Source organism: Fistularia commersonii, chromosome 32, assembly GCF_037954325.1.
Source record: "Fistularia commersonii isolate RoL2024-O1a breed Wild chromosome 32, RoL_Fcom_v1.0, whole genome shotgun sequence".
NCBI classification, from domain to species: domain Eukaryota; kingdom Metazoa; phylum Chordata; class Actinopteri; order Syngnathiformes; family Fistulariidae; genus Fistularia; species Fistularia commersonii.
In genome coordinates, this window is record NC_141315.1 from 7,223,197 (window position 1) to 7,246,992 (window position 23,796).

A 23,796-nucleotide genomic window follows, 5' to 3' on the forward strand; every position below is an offset into this window, starting at 1 on the left:
ATGGGTTCCAGTGGTCTTTTTATGTCAAAGGGTTTTGGGAACTGAGATCCTAGCTCCAATAGAAAAAAGCACCTCAGTTCCTGAAAAAGTTCTCTGAACAGGAAAAGGTTCCAGCAGTTGGAAAGCAACTATTAGAGATTGGAATTATGAATGAACTATAAACTGGTTTTAGTGGATGTGGAATAGACAACTCTGAGACCAGGTGCACTTCCGTCATTTTCATACCGCTCTACCTCCACTCCATAAAAACAGCAAAATGAATACATAATGAGCCTTTATTTATTCTGCCTTTCACATCCAGTAGCTGCAGAAAACCTTCCAGTAACAAGGTCACCTCACATGAACGGGGACAAAAAGAGAAAACAACAACAAAAGACAGCAGGAGATGGGGAGATAAGGTGTAGCCTTGGCGACGTTCCGTCGGACTGATGGCGTTCCACGTCCCGAACATGCTGTTTGTTTGTTTTCATTGCGTGACGGAAACGGGCTCTCTCATCCTCAGGACTTTTCGGGGGGAAACAGACGGAATCTTAATGACTTAGTTTCCTCCCACGATCCAAAACATGCAGGAGGTTTATTGGAGAACCTGAATTATCCAGATGTGAATGAGAGAGTGAATGGTTGTGTGTTTCTTGTGTTTCTTATTAAGTCCCGCTTCTGTCACAATGACAGCTGGAATAAACTCCAGCCTCTCGCTACCCCGACTATAGATCATGAATGAATGAATGAGTGAATGAATGGATAAATGACAAGGAGGGGATCTGCAATTGACAGGTAACTGATCTATTGTGAACTCTGCCTCTTGACCAATGACAGCCAAGATAGGCCCAAGCCCCTCAGTGACCCTGAGTGCAGGATAAACGGTATAGATTATGAATGAATGAATGAATGAATGAATGAATGAAACAAGGATCTGCCATTGGTAAGCCTCTGACCCAATGAAAGCTGGGATAGGCTCCCGCTCCCTTTGAGCCTGAGTGAATGAATGATTAAATAATCTGGGGATCTGTGACAGGTGACCCGGCCCCCCTTTGACCCTGAGTGCAAAATAAGTAGCATGGATTATGAATGAATGAGTGAATGAATGAATGAATGATATGGGGACGCTGGGAAGAATAAGATCTTTATATAAGGAAGGTCTTGTGGGAGCCGTCCTCTGTTCCCGGCACCGGGGAGCATTATCGACTGGCTAACGCTAATCCTGGGTCTCTGACGACGCGAGCCGTCAGCGAGCCGTCACGCCGGCCCGAAGGTGAGAGTTTGGCTCCAGAGGCGGCAGGTTGTCGAGGGAACACGCAAGTCCAGATGTCTGTCATGGCAGCCGCTCAGCTGTCAGACCTGTTATATTAAAAGACAGGAAGCGAGGCCCTGAGGGAGGATCAATCGGCGCCATCGCTGCAGTCACTGCTGTGTGCGTAACCAAACTCTCCCCTATGTGTGTGTGTGTGTGTTTGCATGCGCTAAAATAGTGCATCTGTAGTTCTATGTGTTTGCGGGTGTGCTTGTCTACCTGTTTGTGAGCCCTGCGATATTTGGCACATATTTTGCACCGTGGTTTTGCTTGGGTGGGCATCCACGTTCAGTGAAAATACTCTTATTTTGGGCACGTGTACGCGTAGGCTTACGCACAAACGTGTGTGTTTGTAGGCGTGTGTGTGTGTGTGTGTGTAGAGACACGACAAGGTGAGTGATTGCCTTCCCTTGCTGAAGGATGCTGCACGCCGCGAATAACTAAAGGAAGGACGACAAAAGCAGTAATGAGAATCGCGGCGCTGTGAAATCCTAATGCAATTACAGTGGGTTTGTTTCTGCGGGAAACAAGAGGATTAAAGTTTAAATGACTCATTTGCAAAGACAAGTAATAAAAGAGTCTTCCACCGAGTTTATCTGGGTTTGAGGGCATGTAACGCAAAGTTCATCATGAATTATTAAGAGGGCTTATATTGAAAGTAATATATTCATACTTTTCCTGCATTCTCTATTATGGAAACGGATTAGAGGGGTTGATTAAACACTTCATGTGTCTGATGAATCACACGCTTTTGCGATGGCAACAACACCAACAATGGAGAAAAAAAAAAAAGAAGACGTCCCCAACCCACCCCCGATAGCGGCGGGGGCCATATTGCCGTCGCGCTTTCATTACTTAAATCTGAGAAACTTTAAATAATACAGAAACTCTACAGCCGCCGCTTCTTCTGCCTTATTAATCTTCATTGTTCAATTTTTTTGTTGGCATATTACACCAAATGCAAGGCCGTGTGTGCATTTCAATATTTACAGACAAGAGGCGGGCAGAGACGCCACTGATTCAGATCTGATATTGCCCGCCACCGCGGCACATAGCTTGTATTGCTTGACAATGCCAAAGCCAATTTTTGCATGAATTTGCGTTCATTACATCAACAAGGCGTCCACTATTTAGTCATAAAATTGTTGCAATGACATTGTTACTTTTAGTGATCAGTGATCAACATCAACCAGGAAAGGAAATAGCTTTAAAAGTAACATCTTAGCTGCACAATATGGATTTAATTTGGGAAATCTACCCTCCCAGTTCTTCCTCCTGCTGCTCTTTTTCATCTGTGCACGCCTTTTGGCCTTTCGTTGATTTTTTTTCACCAAGTCTAGCCATCTCTGTGCGATTGTCTCCGTACGCCTCTCTAGATGTGTTACGTACATTTTCGCCCATTCATACTTTCATCCTCAAAACTATCCCATCACCGCATGACCTGACACGCCAGCAGAAAAGTGGAAATGGCACAACTTCTGCGTTTTGACCACGCCTACTTTACATTTCTGACCAATCACGTGACAGTTTTCGGACTCCGCAGCAGCCGGAACAGAATGATGTCATTTTGTTCTCGCGGCCCTGGGACAGAGAAGGACGTTCTCTCTTTGCTCCAGTTTATTTATAAAATGTATTTGTTTGTCCCTGTTTAGAATTCAGCTCTGTGAATATTTCGCCCCCGTGGCGAATGGAGCGGAGTGTTATCCAGTTAGCTTCATAAGCAACACACTGCATATTCCAAAAAAAAAACTTTCTCCAATGCTGACAATGCTTAGACAAAACTCCTGATAATATTTCACAATTATTGTCTACTCTTTTATTAGCATTATTTTCGGTTCATTTAGTTTTTTTATTCAAAAATAAAATCAAAGTTTAGAGCTAAGGAAAGTGGTGCTAACCTAGCATTGCTAGCTTCCTTGTCATTTACATTTTCCCTGACGTAATTCTTGAATGTCTCCTATCTGATTTTTTTTTCAATTTAAAAAAATGCTGAATGCTCAATAAAATTCCAAATAATATTTAATAGTTATTGTCAAATCCCTTATTCTTATCATTGTTATTTATCGTTCTTGTTATTTTTTTTTTTACAGAAATATCAAAGTTTTAGAGTTCAGAAAGTGGTGCTAGCTGCCTAGCATCGCTAGCTTTCTTGTGGTTCACCAATGGGTCGGGCATGGCGGCATTTAGCATGCCAAGCTACACCGGAGTGACAGACTTTTTCCCTGCTGTTCTTGGACGTCTCCCAGCTAGTTTAAAAAAAAAAAAAAAAAAAAGAACAGCAAACATGAAGCAAATGTTTACATTTTAATTGGGACCCAAAATGTTTTTTCTGCGGCATAACTTAATAATGGGCACTTACTTAAAGAACACAGCGATTTGATTCAGCTGTTAGCATATAGCATCCCGTCCAACCAGAGCACTGGAGGCTCTCACTTCTTTGGTTTCTGTCTCCCAACTCACAAGGGAAAAACCCAAATGTCTTTCCATCCCAGGAGTGAACGGCCGCCAAGGACAGGTGCTCTTTTCCCTTCGCTTTCATTATCCATTCTTTCAACGCGCTCATTATCTGTGATAATGGGAACATGCCCACGGCCTGTTTGTAATGACAGCGTATTATGAACAGAATGAATACTTTCCCTCTCCAAACAATCGCACGGTGAGCCAGTGAAGGAAAATCGAGTTAGTCGGCACCCCTTTTGTCCACCAGAAAATAATACCAAAGCTTCGTCTCCAGCATATAACATATTAAAGTGGCTTCCGGAATAATAAGTTAGGAAGGATGAGAAACGAGATGCCTGCATCCGTCCGCCTTTGGCAGATTTCAAGAGATATTTTTTATTTTAAATGGCGGCGAGGGAAAGTAAGCCAATTACATCCATGTAAATATCTGCAAATTTCCACTTAGATCACGATCGGCGTCGGTGGATGTGCGTAGACCTGAGCTCACGGCACTCACGAGGGGACCCTTTTTGGGGAAAGCGCATTAATGCCATCTAGTGTTGAAGCTTCGCATGCAGGTGGATCCACCTTCCAGAAAGAAATTGAACTAAATCGCATTTGTTGAGAGAAAACCCAAACGCCATTTGATTGGTTTTGTCGGGGCGCGACCGGGAAATGTTTGTATCTCCTTTCGAGTTCCTGCTTGTCCGGGGTCAGGAGTTCGTCTGGTTTCAAATCCGGCCCGGAGGAAGCTACGAGACACGCATTTCCTCATTGTCAGGTTAAAAAAATACAATTGTCAGTGAGCACATTGGTCGGATCAACAGATTTTTGTTGAGCCCTCAATGAGATCTGATTTATCACCAGTGTATTATCCACTCCATCATAGATCTTATTTTTATTTGTCGTATAAAATTCTGATGACTGCACATCTGGATTCTTGTGCTCAGATGAGCCGGACAATTTTATCAATTTAGCTTGTTGCTAAATATCTACAGTGTAATAGATGAGAATACTGTGTCACGATCAAAAGAAACAGTAACATGATAATCATAATAATGATAAAACACATTTTATTTGTGTCCACCTTTCTCAATCCAAGATCACCTTATAAAAAGTTAAAAAGATAGAAAAAGGTTTTGAGTTGGCAATTTTGACAAATCTGAGGTCGACCGCTCTGGTTCCTTTGCTGTCCAAAAGCCCGGGAAACGGTTTTTGGAAAAAGTTACTACGGTGCAAAAGGGACGCATTTCGGTGGAGAAGCGATGAACGTCAGAGGCCGTACGCACCCACAGCAGGAATATACAGTAACTCCTTGACTTACAAGTTTAATTTGGTCTGACCGAGCTCGTACCTCAGTTTGCTCGTTCATCAAATTCAATTTCACCATTGAAATGAGTTGAAACGCTGTTTATCCGTTCCAGCCCACCGGTTTTGTGAAGCGAAATAGTGTATCAAAAATAATACGCAATGAAATAGAATGTAAAGTGTATTTATCATGAAGATCGGACGAAGATGCCGGCGGAGGAGTTTGGGGTAGTTTTTCATTTTGTGCTTAAGCTTAACTTAGCTTACTCGCTACACACTTAATGCTACAGTGTATCGCTAAATGTAACTTGCACACTTTGCTACACTTTATCGCTGACTGAGCATAGAGTAAATGCCGCTCCTCTTTTTAAAATGATCAAACTGGTTCTGGACCGGATTTGAATGACTGATTTGTATCTTAAGGCTCAACCTTTGCATTTAACCCATCAAGGACGAACCACGAGAAGTTGGCAGCTGCTTAGCGGCGCCAGTTAGGAGTTCAACGTTTTGCTCAACAACACTTCGACGGGCGAGGGCGAGCGAGGGGATCGAACCAGAAATGTCCTTTTCCAAGGACAACCATTTTAACCCCACGTCACCCAACGCATTGCTCAATGTAAACACACTTTTTCGCTGAATTTAGCATCGGAGTGAACGCTGGTCTTTTTACAATGACCAAACTGTTCCCGGCTGGCTTTGAGTGACTCTTCCGATGCCTCGTCTGTCGACGTTCCCGCCAGTGACGCTCTCGGTCGCGGTATCTCACCAACTTCAACTTCTCCATCTCCTCATGGGCACATTGATAGCACGCAGCTCTTGCTCATGTTTTTCTCTGATTTTCTCTGGGCTACCCAGCGGTGGGCAGCACTGACAGTTTTTTAAACACCACTTCATTGACAGCGGCGGCCACATCGGTGTCGGACGCTCATCCGGCTCGCCCCCGACTCAAACCTCGGCTCGTATCACAAAGCAAAAATTCCACTAAGAGACGGCTCTTATCTCAAAAAACTCATGCATTCACGCGCTTGTAAGTCAAGGTCCCGCCGTGCACGCATTCACATATGTAGTGTGACTCGATGTTGACGTTTTAAAAGCGAGAAACCGAAAGAGGCCCATTAGTTTGGGATATTTGGTAACGTTTCCGGTCCTGACGTAAACCTCCAGTGTGCTTTTCAACGACTCCGACGTGCACGTCAAGAGTAACATCCTCCCTGGTGAGGGACTCATCCGACCCCCGTCTTTCACGGTGTCAGAGGAGCGTGTGGAACATCATGGTCCTCAGGCTTTTGGTCCGGGGAACGTTCCTCGGGGAGAACCTGATGCCCTTGTACAGACTGGAGCAGCCTCCGAGGGCCGAGAAGGGGAAGCAGCGAGCGGATCGCTTGCTCCTGTAAAAGTTCCAGAAGGAGGAGGAGCAGCGTTGGAGCACCTCCACGTTGACGGAGTAATGACCCGGCGCCCATTTGCAGGTGTGCACGACGATCACGGAGGAGGCGAAACCGCAGGCGTGCGCCGACACGCCGTGGAAGATGGACTCCCCCGGCCGGACGGACGCGCCTCTCTCCCAGACCACCCCCGCCTCCTCCGCCACCACCATGCCGCTGAGGTTGCAGAGGGCCCGCAGGCAGGCCCCCTCCAGGGCCTCCTCGCCGGGGAACCGGAGAAGGATGGCGACCAGGCGAGGAACGGCGCCGCGGCGAAGGAGCATCTCCTGCTGCTTCGCTGGAAGCGACAGGAGGAGCAGAAGATGCACGTCATCAGATCATCCCAACAAAGTTACAACAACTATCTTGGTCAGTAGCGTAATACAGTGATCCCTCGCTATTACGCGGTTTACTTTTCACGGTTTCGCTATTTCACGGATTCGCATGGTGCATTGTGTTCTGCATTCTGATCGGCTAAAAAGTCACTCCGCTTCTTCTCTACCTGCGCGTCAATAACATTGCAGTTTAATATGTACACGTACGTGAAACAGCTTGCTAAATTTACATCACGTACGTGCAAATTCTCTTGCAATTTCGAGTTTCTCTAAAACCCATAATGTTGACAAAACCGACAAAAGCACCTGCGGCAGGGCCCAAAAGGCTGCGGGAGACGCTATCTATGGCAGATAAAGTTAAACTTCCGGACATGCTAAGGGAAGGTAAAAGCTATGCGGCTGTAGGTCGGCATTACGGAATTAATGAATCTTACGTTCGTTCCATAAAGAAGGAAGAAAAAAACATAAGGACGACAGCAGCAATGTATAATAGAGTATTTAATTGTGTAATAATTGTAAAAAAAATAAAGGTTTCTACTTCACGGATTTTGCCTATCACGGGTTCTTTTTGGAACGTAACCCCTGCGAAAAACAAGGGTATACTGTAACATAAACCATATCTCACGATTAAATTTAAATTCTTTTATTATTAAGCTGTCTGCTCTCCACTTACAGCTGTCGTAGGACATCCGTGAGATGGCCAGCGCGGCGTGGAGGAGCAGCTCTCGGTCGGCGCTGGTGAGTATCGACAACAGGGCCGGGACCAAGCCGGCGTCGCCGAAACCTTTACGTACAACAGCTGACGGGAAACACAGACGTGATCATGAGGTGTTTATTACACGTTAATAGCGCAGAATTGTAAACGTCAACACGGAGATAAAGATCATCCGATTTATTTTCTTCGCGGAAATATTTCGCTTACACTCGTTGGCGAGTTCCGCCACCAGTTCGGCGGTGAGCAGCACCAGCGGCCCCCGGCTCCTCAGGCACCAGGCCAGGATGGGGAGGATGCCGCTGATCACCACCTGCTCAGCAGCGCCGCTGTCTGGACAAATGGGGAATGACAAGATCTGCACTGTCAAAGCAGCTAAATGGATGGGGTGCCGCTGATAGGATGCCATGATGCAAACCCACCCACATATCTTCATATTAACTGTTTTGATACTTATGATGAGAAAAAAAACAGTTTAAGCTTATTTAAGAGGCACGGGTGAATGAAGAGAGTGAGTGGAGTAAGATAAGATAAGATAAGATAAGAACAACTTTATTAATCCCGAAGGAAATTGTTGTGCCAGAGTTACAGAAAATATAACAGTAATAAATAATAAAAAGAAAAAGGCAGAATTAGAAATAAAAATAAACTATAAACTATAAAGTGTCTTCGTAAACAACTGTGGCTCCGGATAGATTTTTTTTAATATAGAACACGAAAGAAATGTTAGCTCTTGCCATTTTTAAGCGGTTTCTGGAAGTTTAGGTGAGGTCACAGATGCTGCCTCCAACTCCTTTATGAAACGGCGACGCTCATAAATAAATGAATTATATAAAATCGTATCTGGGAACGAACGGGTGGATGAACTCACTCCTCTCGGCGATGCTGGTCAGCACCGTATTCAGGTGGGGCCTCAGTTCGTCTTCGAGCAGCTCCAGGCCGAGCACCCTGATGGTGCCCAGCGCGGCGTTCAGGTTGTCTGCAGGGCACATTTTTGAATTCAGCTACTAATAGAAATGCATCTGTTTACGCTGATTATCTTCAATTTAAAGGATCGTTTTTTTCTATTTTGAACGATAACGCATGGAAGTCCAGAGAAGGCGCCCCGTTTTTAATGATTTATCTGAACTCGATTGGATATTTTGCCATTCAGAAATACGACTTGGGAATCTTCTCTAAGTGTAAGCCCCCCCGCCCCGCAGAGTAAACCCTTCCCGGCTCCTCGTTTTCTCAATCTCCTTCCTCTGGTCGTGACCTGAACGGCGATGTTTGTTTTTCCAGTTCGGATCATCTTGAACGGACGCCACGCCGTGCCCCGGGACACTCGAACCCTCTCGGCTTAACCTCGGCAGCGTGACGACCAAATAATCGGGATCGCAAAAGCACATGATGACCGCACTTCAGCGCAGATCGTCTGAACAAACAAACGCCGGCTGGCAGAGGTGAGAGGACACGCTCACACACACACACACACACACACAAAGTCGCTGATCCACTCATGCTTTTTAATTAATTTACATCCGCGATGGGAATTCATTTTCAATCCATTTCTGAAGTGGCAGCCGAAAAGGAAGAGAGGCCTCCCGCGGCATCCCGCCAAGCTGCAATCACTGGCACTTCAATTGAGTAGTTTCATTTCCACGGTCGTGTTTTTCAGCCAAAACACTCGAGTCTCAAAAGCCATCGATGTTTTCATCGGTTCCCCCGCCGAGGCCGGCGAGGGGCCACCCGAGGACACTGACTTGATTTCTACACGTTTTCTTTCTTCCGATGAGTTATCTCATGCATCGGCCGATACTAATCTCTTATCTCTTATCGGAGCATTAAATTCGCAGACAGCTGTGATGTACTGACAAAGTATGGTTTGGTTTGTGTGGCTCTAGGATGTAATGATTTTCACATGAAGAGGCAGATCTATGTGAATGAAACTACTTTAAATGTGATTTTTATAAAGAACTATGATCATTCAACATTATTACGAGCAGATATTGGTGGTCTAATTCAACTGAAAACACATTGTCCACTATTGTCTCCTGTACAACATGAGGTTGTTCAGTATGCTGATTATTTCTGGGAGAAATTATCAGATGTTATACCTGAGAAGCAATTTACTTATTTTTGTTGTTGTAAAACTCACTTTAGTTTTCAATCTCTGGTGAGATTTTTATCTTTTGCAGACTGCTTTCTTCATCCCCTGTGAAAATGCCTCAAAGCAGAGAGATGAATTGATGCTCAGGTTTAAACTACTAAAAAAGTCTGCCAAATTGTGTCACTTGCAAACCGCTCCCCTGTGGCTGAAACCGGTATTACAACAACAAAACACTTGAAAATAGGAAATGTCACTTATGGTTGTTTTCTTTTTTAACTTTTTTCAAGGTATTCACAGATGTCTGGAGCTGTTGAGATAGGTCAGCCAGCAAAACATTTAGCAAGATCCTAATTTAAAACGCTTCTGTGTAAGATATAGAAAGAACTGAATGGAAAAACTCCTGAAAAGTAGTTTCTCCAGGGCAAAGTCAAAGATGTCGTGTCTGCCGCACAGGCCTCGGTGGTTTTACTCACCATTAGTTGTGTGTAGCTGCGGCTGGCTGGCACAGTGTTTGTCCCTGTGGGAACGGGTGAAAGTGTACGCGTGTGGAATGTTGGGGTGTCCCATCCTTTCTCGGCAGCTTTCTCCTACAACACCCTCTTTTCGAGTTATTAATGCAAAGCAAACCGCACTTGTGTCTCTGACGTCCTTCTTAGCAGATCCCTTTTATTCAGCAGTTTTGCGGGTCGCCCCTCGTCTGCGTCGGACTTCATCGTAACCGTGCACTTTCCTCCTGTCGTGCGTGGTCCTTTTGTGGAAAAATAATATTCAGTATCTTTGCACATGTCTGCCTGTCAGCCTTCCCTGCTCTGCAGCTCGGTCTGTGTCCTTTCTTGGGGTTAATACGCCGCAAATCCTCACTAATGCCACTCTCCCCCCTCCCAGTGTGTGTGAGTGTGCGTGTGCGCATGTTTAGGTGAGTGAGTGAGAGCATTTATGGAATTAGCTCTTGGCTGACACCGCCGTGGGTATTACTACCTCCTTAAAATCCCCCACAATGCCTCGGAGCTTCTAGCAAAATAGGTGCCAGAACGAAACGTGCCGGTGAGTGCCCGGGTCTTTGCTTATGTCAAAGTTGTAGAATCTGTGCTCGACCTCCCGGTGGGCCGAGCCGAGGTGAAACACAGGTCGGGCCTTAACAGGGACCAAGTGAGCTCGCTTTCCAAACAACCAGGAAACCTACTTCATTTTGCCTCGTTCACTAATTCTCTATTAAAGTATTAAAATTAAATCTCTCATTTTCTCTTGAGGCTCCTGTAAAGACTATTTTCATGAGTGAGTACAGATCAATAGGCATTAACTAACAATAAATACACCAGGGAAATACATAATACACAGTACATTTCACCACAAGATTGACATTTGTACACTGCATTTATGGATGGAGAATAGCCATGATAGAACTGGACATCAATGTACACTTGAAAAAAATAACACCAATGGGAACACGTCGGCATTCTACACTGATGATAAAAAAACAGTTCAACTACTGCGCGCCTGTGTCACGTCCCTATTGAATATATTTGATCTCTGGGAGGGGCTGCACTCTACAGGACTTTTCAATCTCAACCAGCTTAAACAATTCAGAGATATGACAATCACGTCATGTTTCAGTTCTGACACCGGGTACCCATGCACACACAAACACCTGACATTCTGTATGATCACAGAGCAGTCGGACCAGAACATGACTTGAACCTGAGTTTAGATTGAAACAAACTTGGAGGCAGACTGTTGCTGTCACCTGCTTGAGCTTGTATGTTATTTGCAATGTAAAACCAACAAAAAAAAAAACATGGCTGGGGGAGCATTGGCATGACCTTGACTTACATGTTTAGCAGTGAGGGGTGGGTCTAAGTCTAAAGTCAAAATTTCCTGCCAAAAATAATTTGAAACCTTGTTGTCCTTTAGGTCAGTTCAAGACATAACTGTTTAGACTCACAGCACCCAGTCAATGAAGCCAATCCTAATGCTGAGCTAACGCTTCAGGGATTTTTCATCACACCCTTTCGTTCCAGGACTGAAGTCGGATTTCGGTTTTGAGTACAAAGTGTTGAGAGTTTGGTTTTGGAAACTGGATCCTCCAATCCACTTTCTCACAGTAGGATTGGATCTGTGAATACCTCACACCACAGGATCATTTAAGCAGATAATCCCCCTTTCCTGTGATTGGATAATCGTACCCAAATTCAGGGAGATAATCCCGTACCTGTCAAGTGCACCCGGCCAAAGAAAACAGAATCTGTGGGTTTTCCTGAGTTCTAATTCACATATTCATGTTGTTGGAGGTCAAACAGTTCCGGCTGCGTTGAGACCACTGGAGACCGCCTCGTATCCAACAGAAACCAGGGTAAAAACATTACTTTCTACGTCTTCGGTCTTGCAGTGCTGGGACTGTGTTTCCACGGTGACCGTGGCCCCGGTTTCCGGAGGTATCTTCTTCTTCACTCTGCCCCGTCCCTTGCCTTTTGAAATGCCCTTCCCTTGTTCCTTGTTGCCCGCCGCCGCCCTGTTTGGCTTCTTGCTTTCCGTACCGCATGCCTTTCGGTTCCGCCTGCGGACGCGGCGCAGTGGGAGACCAGAGTCTGCCGGGTCTGAAGCCGCCGCGCCCGACAGGATGTGAATCTGCTGTTCGATCACCATGGTGATCATGTCCAGAGCGACGTCCAACATTCCCAGTCCGAGGCCGTGAGTGACATTGTCAAATGCGCTGCTGTTAACCGGATCCTTGAAACATTTCCTCATGTCCTCCAGGTGGTTCCTAAGACAAAGAGTTAACAGTTATTACTTGGTTCCCTCTGAGATGACAATATTTTGTGGTATTGGTATATAACCTTCATACTTTGTCTCAATTATCTTGGACCAGTGCTGGACTGTATTCGTCTCGGGAATGAGCTGCTTGGCCATGTTGCAGTAGTCAATGTAATCGTGGGAAAAGTCCTTCATATCGTCACACAAAGCTCTGGTATCACCTGACAAACGCATGAAAATCAAGACACTGTTTTACTTTCTTAAACTATTCACTTTGTCATTCAAATCACCATTCCTTTTTTCCACATGGCTCCTTCTGTGTGTGATATGACCAAACACCCCCGGCCCATAGTTAGACACTCTTGTGTTTCATCGGCGCTCTGTGTTTACACGACACACCACATAATACAGGCGTATAATATTGCATTTAAGGAGTGATTTTGCTTCATAATGTTTCAAAGACTTGCAGTGATTCCAAAAAAAAGAACATTCACAATTTTTTCTAGACACGCATTGTTTGACAGTTAAAAAGGTCCAGACAGGAAAACACGCATGCACACACAAATCACCTTCAGTAAGTTTGGAGAAAGAGGAGGATACAGAAGTAGTTGTGCTTGGCGTCAGGCCGAGTACATTCAGTAACTCCAGCAGTGTCTTCTTGCTCGCTGGGCCTCTGCTGACCCGGGTGTAGGCCGCCAAAGAGCGCAGGGACATCTTCTCTGGTGCGTGCAGCCGCCGTTTGATTTCATCATAGGAGATCAGATACTTCCCTAAGATTGCAACGACAGCTCACTGAATGCATGTCAATTTTGACGTCATGTCCGTTTAATTTGCAGCACATATTTCATTCCTTAACTTGCCACTTACGAGCTTTAGATCCTTTCATGTTGGGATCCAGGAGCGATGAAACCTCTGCAAAGGGCATATGTGTACTAAACTCTGGATTTATGCTTGTGTTTGCTGGAGGCTCCTGATTCGCAGGGGCCTCCTCCGCCTGGATGGGGGCGGAAACCTGCATCTGGGTCTGAACATGAGGCTGTATGGTTTGCATTTCTACCTGGTTTTGGTCTATTGACACCTGGCCTTGTGCTTGGTGGAGGACCAGAGTGTTTTCAGGCAAGCCCTGCAGCCCCAGACCCCCTTGTGTCACACCACTGGGTTGCTCTGAAGACATCTGAAATATGCCCATGACTGGCTTGACGACTGTGAAAACCATGTTTCCCTGGGCATCCAGACCCACTACTCTGGTAGAGGGATCCATATTTCCAACCGGAGCCTTGCTCTGGGAAGAGACGCACCCAGAAGTAGCTATAATTGTTCTTTTTACTTCCAATGCCCATGCACTATTTACGAATCCCACCCTGTTTGGAGATGGTTAGCGATACATCTGACTTAATCAAGGGGGAATGAAAACAAAGGCTTGGCCGAAAGTCGAGGTAGAAGTTGGTCCTTTTTTTACAGTTTCAAGAAGCTTATCGGCACTTTCAACAACAGCAGCAGTCTGAAAGACAAAAAAAGAACAATTGAAGTCAATATAGAGTATTTATTTCAATCATATTGAGCACAGAAAACCAAATCCAAAGTCAACGAACCCTGCTGTGATTAGTATATATTGAATAGAAATACCCAGGAGCGTCTCTTCTATTCTGCCCCTAATCTGTGACCATCAAGCTTATCATCTGGTGTTAAAGTTTATTTTAATTGGAAAGTCTTGGGACGGCAACTGGAATTAAGTTATGATAAGGATGCTTTGCCTGCCTCGTAACAGCAAAACATCTTCTAGAACCTCATTAAGATGTTATAAAAACCCTTAACATAAATGACTGAGAAACAAACTTGTTTCAACAATTTTCAACCAGCAGTAGGCTTTATTTACCAATTTTTCTCTTGTAAACAAAACCTGGCATTAGGGGAAAAAAATGCAAATATCAATGTCTGGCATGTAAAATGATGATGAGGTTCCATAGTTGTTTCGTTGAAGGGGGACACTTGGAAATATCATTGTGGCTTGTGTCTGGTAGAAATACTCGTAAAGAGCAGCTTAAGTAGGCATAAGTGACCAGTCACTATTTCATAAATTTATATCTCTAAATCTCTGACAAGTTTGAAACAGCTTGAACTAAATGTTCTTAAAAGCGATGCCAGAGGTTTAGTGACACCTATTTGTTGTATTTTGTTATTTTTTTTACTCATTTTGGCTAGTGTGAGCTCCTCGCCGTGGCTAGCTTGACTTTACACGACTTGGAACGCAGGGGCGAAGGAATGTGACCGAGTTCGCGGCCACGGAATAAATAACTTTCAGGAAAATAAGCGAAACCAAGTTTTTCCTCCGTCCGTTTGACGACGTGTTGAAAATGGCATCGGTGAGCCGAGAAGGCGCCTAGACGGTTGATAAACTAAACGAGGCGAATATAGTGACGTTTAAGACAGACACACCGGTCTTAAATAACAATCATCATGGCCGCCCGCCGCGGAGGCTGCTATACTTTTCATCGCAGGGCCCGGGATGATGCTGCCGGATAACCGTACCGGCGCGGTTCTGGAGGAGGTAGAGCACCGGGAATTTCGGCGCTAACTTCATTCAACTCGTCACGGCTGTCCCACTCACCGAATTGCGGTGTGATTTCTCCTAAAAGGACACTGATCCTAGAACGGTCCTCGTCGAAGGCAGCGACATTTTCCCTTCTCCGTTGCCGTTGCTTCAGCGGGTTGCAAATCAGCTATGCGAGCATCGCCGTCAGGCACCCGTAATCGCAGCTCTCATTGGTCCGAGGGCACGTCGCTCATGTGATAAATTATTTCTAATTGGATAAAAACGCTGTCGCTAGCGTGTGGAAGGCGGGACTTCCGACTGGTGTTATAAACACGTGATTAAACGGGAGCCGATTTAATACACAGAAAGATTTCCATCACTTCATCATTCACCTTGACTTTTATTTTATGTATATGTCATGTATAAAATCGAAGCTAAAGCTTATTTTTAATAAATTGCACGCTGAAATCAGATGACACGCTGCCAGCAGTACACTTCGACAACACTAGTTCACTCTGCGCCATCTAGCGGGCATTATTGTAACTACAGACTGGGAGGAATTTGAATAAAATGAAAATAAAATAAAATGCAAATAAGTTGTATTTAACACTGGCGTCTCCTATTTCAAAAGTGGCAGGGTCCTTCTGTAAAATATAAAATGTTTACAGCAGTCAAAGGTCATCAATAATGTGCAACACCTGGTTTATTTAATTTAAATTTATTCAGGTACAAATAAAAAAAAAAAGTACAAAATAAAGCCATGAAAGTATTAAAACAACAACATGAAATAAAAAGGCAACATTTAAATAATCGATCAAATATACAGCAGACTAATCTGGAAATGCACCTGGTGTGGTTCTATACAGCAAGACAAACAACCATAAAGTTTGAGAGAAAGGCATGTACCTGGGCGTCATGAAAAAAATACAACGGATGACTTTACATTCAGAAGCTCACCATGTTCAAGGTGATCAGGTTTTGTCTTTTTTTCTTGTGAATCGATCAGTCTCTGAATTGATACAACCCCACGACAGGAAACATCTATGCTGACAGATTTGGACTGTGCTGATCCCGCAGACGTTTTCGGTTTCAACACTGTAATGTCCTTCGACTCAAAACGTGGCCAAACGCTAAATTAAAAGAAAATATACATTGATGCCGTATCAGTCTGACAGCATCCTAAATCTGCATTTCGGTGAGCTTGAATTGCAAACGCTCGACAGACTGGAAACACAAAATGCAAGTCTAACAATCTTTGGTGTCTCCCAGCATGGTGTGTGTGTGTGTGTGCGTGTATGTGTGTGTTCCCCGGCAGCTCCCCACTTAGAGCTTAAGTGGTTTTTCTGAATTGTTGAGAAAGAGAGAGCCTTAGAGTCCTTGAAGGTTTCCCTCGACCTCCTTTTCGAGTGTTCTGCTGGTGTTGAGAGTAAGTCCTGCTGACGGCTCAGTGTCGGCGTAGCCGCTGGCTGCCGGTGCCCGTGGTGGCGACGTAGAGGAGGGGCTGGGGCTGCCGCACCTGCGGTACTCGCTTCGGGTTACTCCCGTGGGCGATGAAGGGCTCTGCGTTCGAGCCTGCGGAGAGAGGAATCGGGATGAAGCTCAGGGGACAGATTCGAGCGTTGCGAGAGACGAGAGTCGCCGGGGACGAACGTTTCCGCCGCATGGCTTGCCTGCATGCTGGAGGCCGAAGGGCGCCCTGGCTTTGGCGAGAGGAGCCACTCCTCTGTGCTGCGGGCGGAGGAGGGGGGCCTGTGGCTGGCCGTTGATGTGGAGGTGGGGGTCCGATGTGCTGTCGAGAGGACGGAACCGCTGAGCTGCGGTGGTCTTGGTGTGAGGTAGCTGCGGGAAAAAAAAAACATAATAGCAGCTCTGATCGATGAGTCAAATAAATACATATATGAACCACAATATACAGCTTTACATTCATGCTAAATCGTTATCAACACACTATTAGTCAACAAATTGTCACAATAATATTCATTAAGCGTAATTGCTAAAGTGCATTAAGATGTCATGAGACCAGGAGTGCGTCAGCAGAGCAATGTGTCCTCAACCCAAAACAGCATTATGTTCTCGGGCAGCTCAGGATGGAGAAGTAGAGATAACAGAGCGTGCTTTGCACGTCAGAAACTGTCATACTTGACCGGAATAGAGGGCCTCGGGTAAACAAAGATAGTCGTTCATATTAAAAAATGTACTTATCTTGAATGAAAAGGTGTTGCTTTAGTTTATTTTATTCATTTTAGAAACTGAGGAAAGAAAAAATTGGTATATGATACAGAAAATAGGCAATTTAAAAGCACACTGGCGTTCACTATTCCGTTTTATATTTGTTAATAATATATACAAAAAAATCAATTGTTTTATTACTAATATCATTCCTAGTTTTTTTAGTTTGGAAAGTTCTTTTTTTGGTCTCGTCAACTTATTGAATCAAATATATCATACATACATAAACAACGACGGACATAAATAAACAAGAAACCATTTCTATCTATTTTTCAGATTTAAACATAGATTAACAAGAAACGGTAATTCATTTAGAAATCCCTAAACGTCCAAAAACGACTACCTTGACTGAAAAAGGTCACGTGCTAAATAACATTATTATTTCAAAAACTGTTTTTGAGTCTATTTAGTACTTAATGCGTTGATTTTATATTATCTATGTTTGTTCCCTGATGTTGTATTCTAACGCTGTCTGTTTTTTTTATCAGAGCTCCAATGTCAGGTTTTGTTGTCGCGATCATCCATTCATAACCAGGTTTTAAAACGCATACCAATATTGTGCTATTATTTTTCTTAAATTGGTTTTGTCATAAACAACACATTTGCTCTCAGCCTATTATAGTTGATATGCTGTGTTGTTTTTGAAATGATTATAATATTCAACAGCATGAAAAATGAAGCTTACACTAGAATTATCCTCAAGAGTCTCTTGGAGAGCTGCTAACACGGTAATGTTAACATGACTGAACAATTTGCACCTCAAAAGAAAAAGGTGTAAAAATGACTAAAATTTCTCATGTATGAGCCTTATTTTTTCGATTCAGAACTTGCACCTGAAATGCCACGGTGGTTCTTCAGATTTCCCTTGAAAAAAATGGCAATAACAGCGATTCATCTTTACATTTTTAAGAGTTTACGTCTCTTGTCTTGAAGTGAGCTATTCGGTAAATAGACAAAAGTGATCTTCCGTCCACGGGAAAATACTTACCGCTTGGCCAGTGACCTCAAACGACCGCGAACGCCTCTTCTTGCGGCGAGCCTCGAAGTCGACCTCTCGGGGGGTTTGGTTTTTACCCGTGACCTTGTGGTTGCACGGCCGCGTCCAGGTCGCCTGCAGGGCGGGACCCTCGCCGGTGCTGCTGGACAGGTTGTCGTCCGAGGTGGCGTGTCTGAGCTCGGGACTGGGCTGTCGGCCGCGTCGCACCGGCAGGCCTCTAGGTGGCGCCTCTGTCAAAGAAATGCTGCTCTTCTGCTTCTTAGGGTCCAGGGGCGAAGGGGGAGGGGGCAACCGCAAGGCGTCCACCTCCAGGGCTTTGGTGCGCCGACGGGCCGCCTTCACTGAGATGTTCTGGATCCCCTTGAGGATCTGCTGCCTCTCTGTGGAGACACAACCGTAGTTGACACATCCGCCGCTCCCATTCAGGTGAGCGCCGGCGGCCTTCGCGCACCCACCGTGTCGAGTCAGGGGGACGTCGGCGCCGGCCTCGCTGCTCTCCGGGGAGGAGTCCAGGTGGCTGCTGATGCTGTGGCTGAGGTGGCTGTAGCTCAGGGAGCCGGCGGGGACCAGCGGCTGCAGCTGGAGCGGAGACGCAAAGCGGCACGTTGTGATCGGACGTTCACGGCGGCCCCTCCGGTTTGAGCTAAGCTAAAGCTATTAGCCGATACGACTCAGGTAATGTCACAGCGGGATAGAGAAATAGCCGAATGCTCAGAAATAACCAAAAGGTATCATCTTGATGATATAATTCAGCTGGAGGTCGATTTAAAGTGAAAAAAAATGGAGTGGTTTTAAACCAAAATAAATATCAACTTGATCAATGATCGCGTTAGTCAGAAGTGGAAATCGTGGAGAAGAAAAAATTATTCCGCCGCATTCAGACATCTGTGGTAGACCACTTCATGAGGCTTAAGTTTCTTTCTTTTTTTTGACATATATATATAAAAGTGGCGTCTGAACCGAGGGTTCGGCTCCTGCAGAGAGCTGGCTCACCTCTCTGCTGCCCTTTCCGTTGATGTGGATGGGAGGCGGCGTCATTACGGCGGAGTTCTTCATCTGCCTGGCGTGGGGGCTGCTCTTGAATACCCTGTTGCTGTCCCTGACGCGGGTCGGGGGCGGCGGGGGAGAAAGAGAAGACCTCGATGGAATTTGTAGTTATGGCAACGCTCTGCGTGAAGGCCACGCCGCTCGTTTCGATTCTGAAAAGGGGCAACGCGTCCTCTTACAGCTCGGGCTCGGGCAGGATCGGGGGCAGCGTGTGTCGGCGGAGCTTGGCTTGGTTTCGCCTGTTGTCGGAGCACACGTTGCGCACGCTCTCCTGGTCCGAGTCCATGTCCTGCACATTGTCCCGGCCCGCCCCGGCCAGGGTGATCTTGGGTAGAGACCCCTCCTAGAAATACCGCACGGAAAGAGTTCTTCCGCCGTTCCACATCTCACCGTGATTTATATACCCTATTAGATTTGTAACGGCAGGTTCTCACCTTCATGTTGTGTCTGGTTGTAACTTTGTCCAGGGCCATGGCCCTGTCCAGTTTCCTCTCGTCCAACTCCCGTATGTACATGTCGTACAGTTCCTGCAGGTGAGGAGGAACGAGCAGGCTGTGGTCTGGAGTAGACACAAAGGAGACAAAAACGTCAGGCCTGTTTTTTTTTTTCTAATGTCTGAGTAGTTTTTTCCTAAATCGGTTGTGAGAACTGTTTTGGGAAATCTGAAACGGAAACGGGATGTACCGCAGGAGTGCCAAGGCAGCCAATAGGCAGGATTTTACCGTTGAGTATGATTAGACGAGACAAGACTGATGATGAGTGAAGAGTATCCGTCAGCGCCTGGCCAATGATTGGTCAACTTAACATCTAGTCCAGAGGCGCCCAACGCTTCGATCCCGATCTACTGGTGGATTGCAAAGGCAACACGGGTCGATCGCGGAGCCCTGCCTTTCAAACTAAACTACCGCACAACGTAAAAAAAACAACTCAACCGCGGGTTGCAGAATACGCTACATCCATCCCCACTACGGCGATGACGCGCTTGATTGACATACAGTCTAGCCAATCTGAGATCTCGATACGAATACCGTTCCACCATGATTGATGGGTTTGGAAGTGTGTTAGAGGCTGGGCTGCCTGTCAGGTGACTGAGTCCTTTCAGTGCAAGATGTCACCAGAGTAAGGAAATGGCCAAAAATGTACACAATTATACTGTGCCACATATGTTCATGCTGTTATGCAAGGGATACAATATATACACATGCGCACGTACACACACACACACACACACACACACGTATATGTATATATATATTGCTGGTAGATCATTTGGATTGGTCATTTTAAAAGTAGATTGCAAGCCAAAAAAGTATTGGCACCCTTGATCTAGTCCATCTGTTAGTTGACTTGTATGACAGGCTTTAGCCTCTTTTGCACTGGAGGAACTTTTTGCAGTTCCCAGGAACCTTTTCAGGATCTCGACTGTTTCTTCGTGCATTTAGACAGAGAAACTCAGAGGAACCATTTCAGCTACTACTCCAGAGCAGGGTCTCTTTACGGTTTCAGGGATACCCACGTAATGTAGCTGCTCTGTGTTTGGTGGAACTCATGAGCCACTTCTTGCAAACTGCTGGGTGCTGTTTTAAAAAAAAGCATTGCGGTCACCGGTTAGCTGTTTTCTTGCGACAAAATGGACCGAACCGGTGAGAAACGGACCGACGAAGAAGTCCAAACTCTCCCGGCCTGCGACGCCACGCAGGGTTTTCTAGGGCTCGCAGAGGGACGTCAACATTTTGGCTAATGGTGGGGCTTTAACCCATCTGATACTTCATGGTTATTATTCCTGCCAAGCAGAACATGTAAGCTGTGACAACTTAGCTCTCCATGTTGTCCGAGTTTTTAGATCTTAAGGTGCACGTCACACCTCCATTGGTCCCTCACTACCTGTGTGAATGCTAAGCTAACAGGTTCCCCCGGAGAAGGCTAGTTCCTGGAACCAAATTCGAGCTGACGGCTCTCAAAAAGGTTCTGCCTGAAAGCGGGAAATCAACGCCGACTGACTCACTGTCGATGAACTGCCTCTGCTGCTGGATGATCTCATCACACAGGTGCCTGTGCTGCTCGAAACGCTGCACCACAAAGTTCTTCTGCCGAATCACGTTGTCCTTGAGCAGCGCGTGGGACTGCATCTCCACGTTTTCGATCTCCAGCTCGTGGACCTTGCAGAGGAGCCCCAGAACCTCGCGCTGCTCCTCGGAGCTCACCCGACGGGGCAGCAGCTCCTCCAGGTGGCGGGCCTGGTCGCGGAACTCCGTGAACCTGCGCTCCAGCAGCGCCTGGAGGAAGAAATGATAAACTCAGTTTCAAAACACGACACTACATTTAGAACCCTTTTATATTCATTTTAATTCCAATATTTACACGTGATTCCACTTATTATTTATTGAAATACACGTTCGAGACAGATTTTCTGATGCTAGTGTGGCACACCTAAAATAGGATGACCACATTTATTAGATGATTTATTTCACTGCTAATATTTTGTTTTCTTTCTTTGTAAAATCGGGAGGGGCGGAACTTTTTTCTCTCTCGCTGCAAGAAAAGGTGGACACTTTCGCCGTCTCCTTGGATGCGATGCGAGAGAGACACAAGTGCCCGTTTAACACAGGTTAGTAAATCACCCTTTGAGAACGGATGTCATTTGTATTTCGTCAAGCATTGTTTCGGTGAGCTTTGTATGGATATTTGATGCTGTTTTGTTTTGTCGATCTGTGTTGTTAAATAAATGGATGCGATGCGAGAGAGAAACGAGTACCCGCTTCTTGACTTCCGCTCTTCCACCTGCTTAACACAAGTAACACTAGCGAACTTTTTTTTTAGAAGCTAACACACTTTAGCTGATTCTCTGACCATTTCTTGTTATCAACCGATGATATTTAGCCCGATTTTTTACATTTTCTGGAAATTTTGTCTTTTTTTGATCCCTGAAGACAAAAGTACATTTGCAAAATATAACGATTTACGGCCAAAACCCTTGTAAAAACAAAAAGCGACCCACTTTCTGTTTGTTGACCTTCTTCTGTTCGGCCACCAGCGAGGCCAGGTTCTCCCTGGCCGCCGTCACCTCCCGGGTCTCTGTGCTGTCGGGCGGAGACTCCGGGCAGTCGGACTCCTTCTCGCTCTCGTCCTTGTTCTCGCTCTCCTTCCTCTTCTCGGCGCGCCACTTCCGCCGCCGTCTCCTCCGCTCCTGCTCCCAGCTGGGGGGGGGAAGAGCGACACAATCACACGGTCGGCCAATGGGAATTCACAGTTTGGTCCAAATAATCGATTTCCAGCAGCTGCCTGGTTTTGAAGGAGTGCGGAGTCTGTTTTAATTCGTGGTGCTGAAGTGTGGTTGCCAGGGTTTCCCGTAAATTGGTATCGAATAAACATTTGGTCGGGTTAACCGATGCTCGATCGCTGATAGTGGGAGCTAACAGCCAAAGCTGCTCCCTGGGGCGGGTAGAGAGAAAAACAAGAGCTCATAAAGACTTACTCGGCAATGGCGAGCAGCTGCTTGGACGTGTCGATCTGAATCTCCATGCTGGAGTTTTCCAACTCCATCAGGGTTTTCCTGATCTCCATCTGCTGGCGGAAGGCGTCCAGGAGCTGCTCCCTCAGCTGATCCATCTCAGCCTGACACTGCTGGCCGGAGTGAGCCTGGACCTCGGCTGCGGACGAAATAGCAGACCGCTGGATTTCTGATGCCGATGCCAGACAGCAGCTTTATTTCGTCTGTTTTTATTTAGTCTGCGGTACCCTGGACGTGGCGGATGTTGGCCCGGTCTGTGCTGAGCTGGCGGCTCGTCTGGCCCGCGATCTTCTTCTTGAGCCGCTGGATTTCACAGCGCAGGTCGGAGATGATGTTGGTGTACTGAGCGATGTGGTACGACACGTTTATCAGGTTCTTCTTCACCTGCGGAGCAAAAAAAAACGGGTTTCGCGCAAATCCATCGAAATCAGGAGAGCCCCTATGTCCGAGATCCGAGGTCTCACCCGTGTTCGGATGCTTTTGGCACGGTCGGCGTACGTCAGCGTGTTGCGAGACTCCTCGAAAGCCACCGAGGCGGGACTGATGTGAGCGATCATGACGGTTCGGCTGTTGCCGCCCAGCGAATCCTTTCCAAAAGAGCAAAAAACGAACACGAGGGTGAGCGGAAGCTCCAAACACGAACAGTGCGTAGAGATGGGAAAACGCCGTACCTTCAGCAGGCGCGTCAGCTTGCTGTCCCTGTAGTTCACATACTTGCTGCCGTTTTTGTCGCTCAGAGCGTTGATGCAGTTGCCGAGGGCCAGGAGGGAGCGGTTGATGTGGGCCCCCTCTTTTAACCTTTGACCCCTGTTCTGAGTCTGGGATACAGACAGAGGGCTCACAGCGAGAGGACTATGAGGATGTAAATCACAGAATCTAGAGAACGGGGGAAAACTTTACATTTCGTGATGATTAGCTTTAGAAATCAAATGGATGAATTCCAAATTGGGCCAGAAGATCCGGCTCTCTGGCCCCACCCCATCTCCGACCCCTTTGCACCGAGGTGTCAAGAGTCGACCCAGACGACGAACAATTGAATCATTGAAACTCGGCCGAACGACAAACTGTTGACTGTTTGTAAAGAGAAGGTCAAGCCCCCCCCTCCAACGCCCCGCCGTGTGATTTGCACC

General features: G+C 46.0%; 3 protein-coding genes across 3 annotated transcripts in view; all 3 read right to left on the minus strand.

Moving 5' to 3' along the window:
• Positions 1-3,597: 3,597 nt before the first annotated feature.
• On the minus strand, positions 3,598-10,965 carry LOC147215320 (rap1 GTPase-GDP dissociation stimulator 1-A). The gene is made up of 5 exons (XM_086140020.1): positions 10,072-10,965; positions 8,381-8,488; positions 7,720-7,842; positions 7,471-7,596; positions 3,598-6,760 (listed from the first exon to the last, which is right to left on the minus strand). Exons 1-5 carry the CDS (start codon positions 10,163-10,165, stop codon positions 6,288-6,290), a joined length of 924 nt encoding a protein of 307 aa, XP_085996146.1. The 5' UTR covers positions 10,166-10,965; the 3' UTR covers positions 3,598-6,287.
• Positions 10,966-11,286: 321 nt separating this feature from the next.
• LOC147215321 (uncharacterized) lies at positions 11,287-15,055 on the minus strand. The gene is made up of 5 exons (XM_086140019.1): positions 14,958-15,055; positions 13,217-13,850; positions 12,919-13,119; positions 12,441-12,570; positions 11,287-12,359 (listed from the first exon to the last, which is right to left on the minus strand). Exons 2-5 carry the CDS (start codon positions 13,608-13,610, stop codon positions 11,888-11,890), a joined length of 1,197 nt encoding a protein of 398 aa, XP_085996145.1. The 5' UTR covers positions 13,611-13,850; positions 14,958-15,055; the 3' UTR covers positions 11,287-11,887.
• Positions 15,056-15,412: 357 nt separating this feature from the next.
• The window catches only part of kif19 (kinesin family member 19), a 37,139-nt gene continuing 28,755 nt past the window's right edge, over positions 15,413-23,796 (minus strand). The window contains exons 8-20 of the mRNA XM_086140117.1: positions 23,338-23,484; positions 23,131-23,253; positions 22,894-23,050; positions 22,631-22,805; positions 22,154-22,352; positions 21,161-21,431; positions 19,590-19,714; positions 19,335-19,498; positions 19,102-19,207; positions 18,564-18,687; positions 18,100-18,488; positions 16,553-16,721; positions 15,413-16,454 (exon numbers count right to left, since the gene is read on the minus strand). Of these exons, the coding sequence (XP_085996243.1) occupies positions 16,327-16,454; positions 16,553-16,721; positions 18,100-18,488; positions 18,564-18,687; positions 19,102-19,207; positions 19,335-19,498; positions 19,590-19,714; positions 21,161-21,431; positions 22,154-22,352; positions 22,631-22,805; positions 22,894-23,050; positions 23,131-23,253; positions 23,338-23,484 (2,277 nt within the window). The 3' untranslated portion in view covers positions 15,413-16,326. The remainder of the gene's footprint in view (positions 16,455-16,552; positions 16,722-18,099; positions 18,489-18,563; positions 18,688-19,101; positions 19,208-19,334; positions 19,499-19,589; positions 19,715-21,160; positions 21,432-22,153; positions 22,353-22,630; positions 22,806-22,893; positions 23,051-23,130; positions 23,254-23,337; positions 23,485-23,796) is intronic.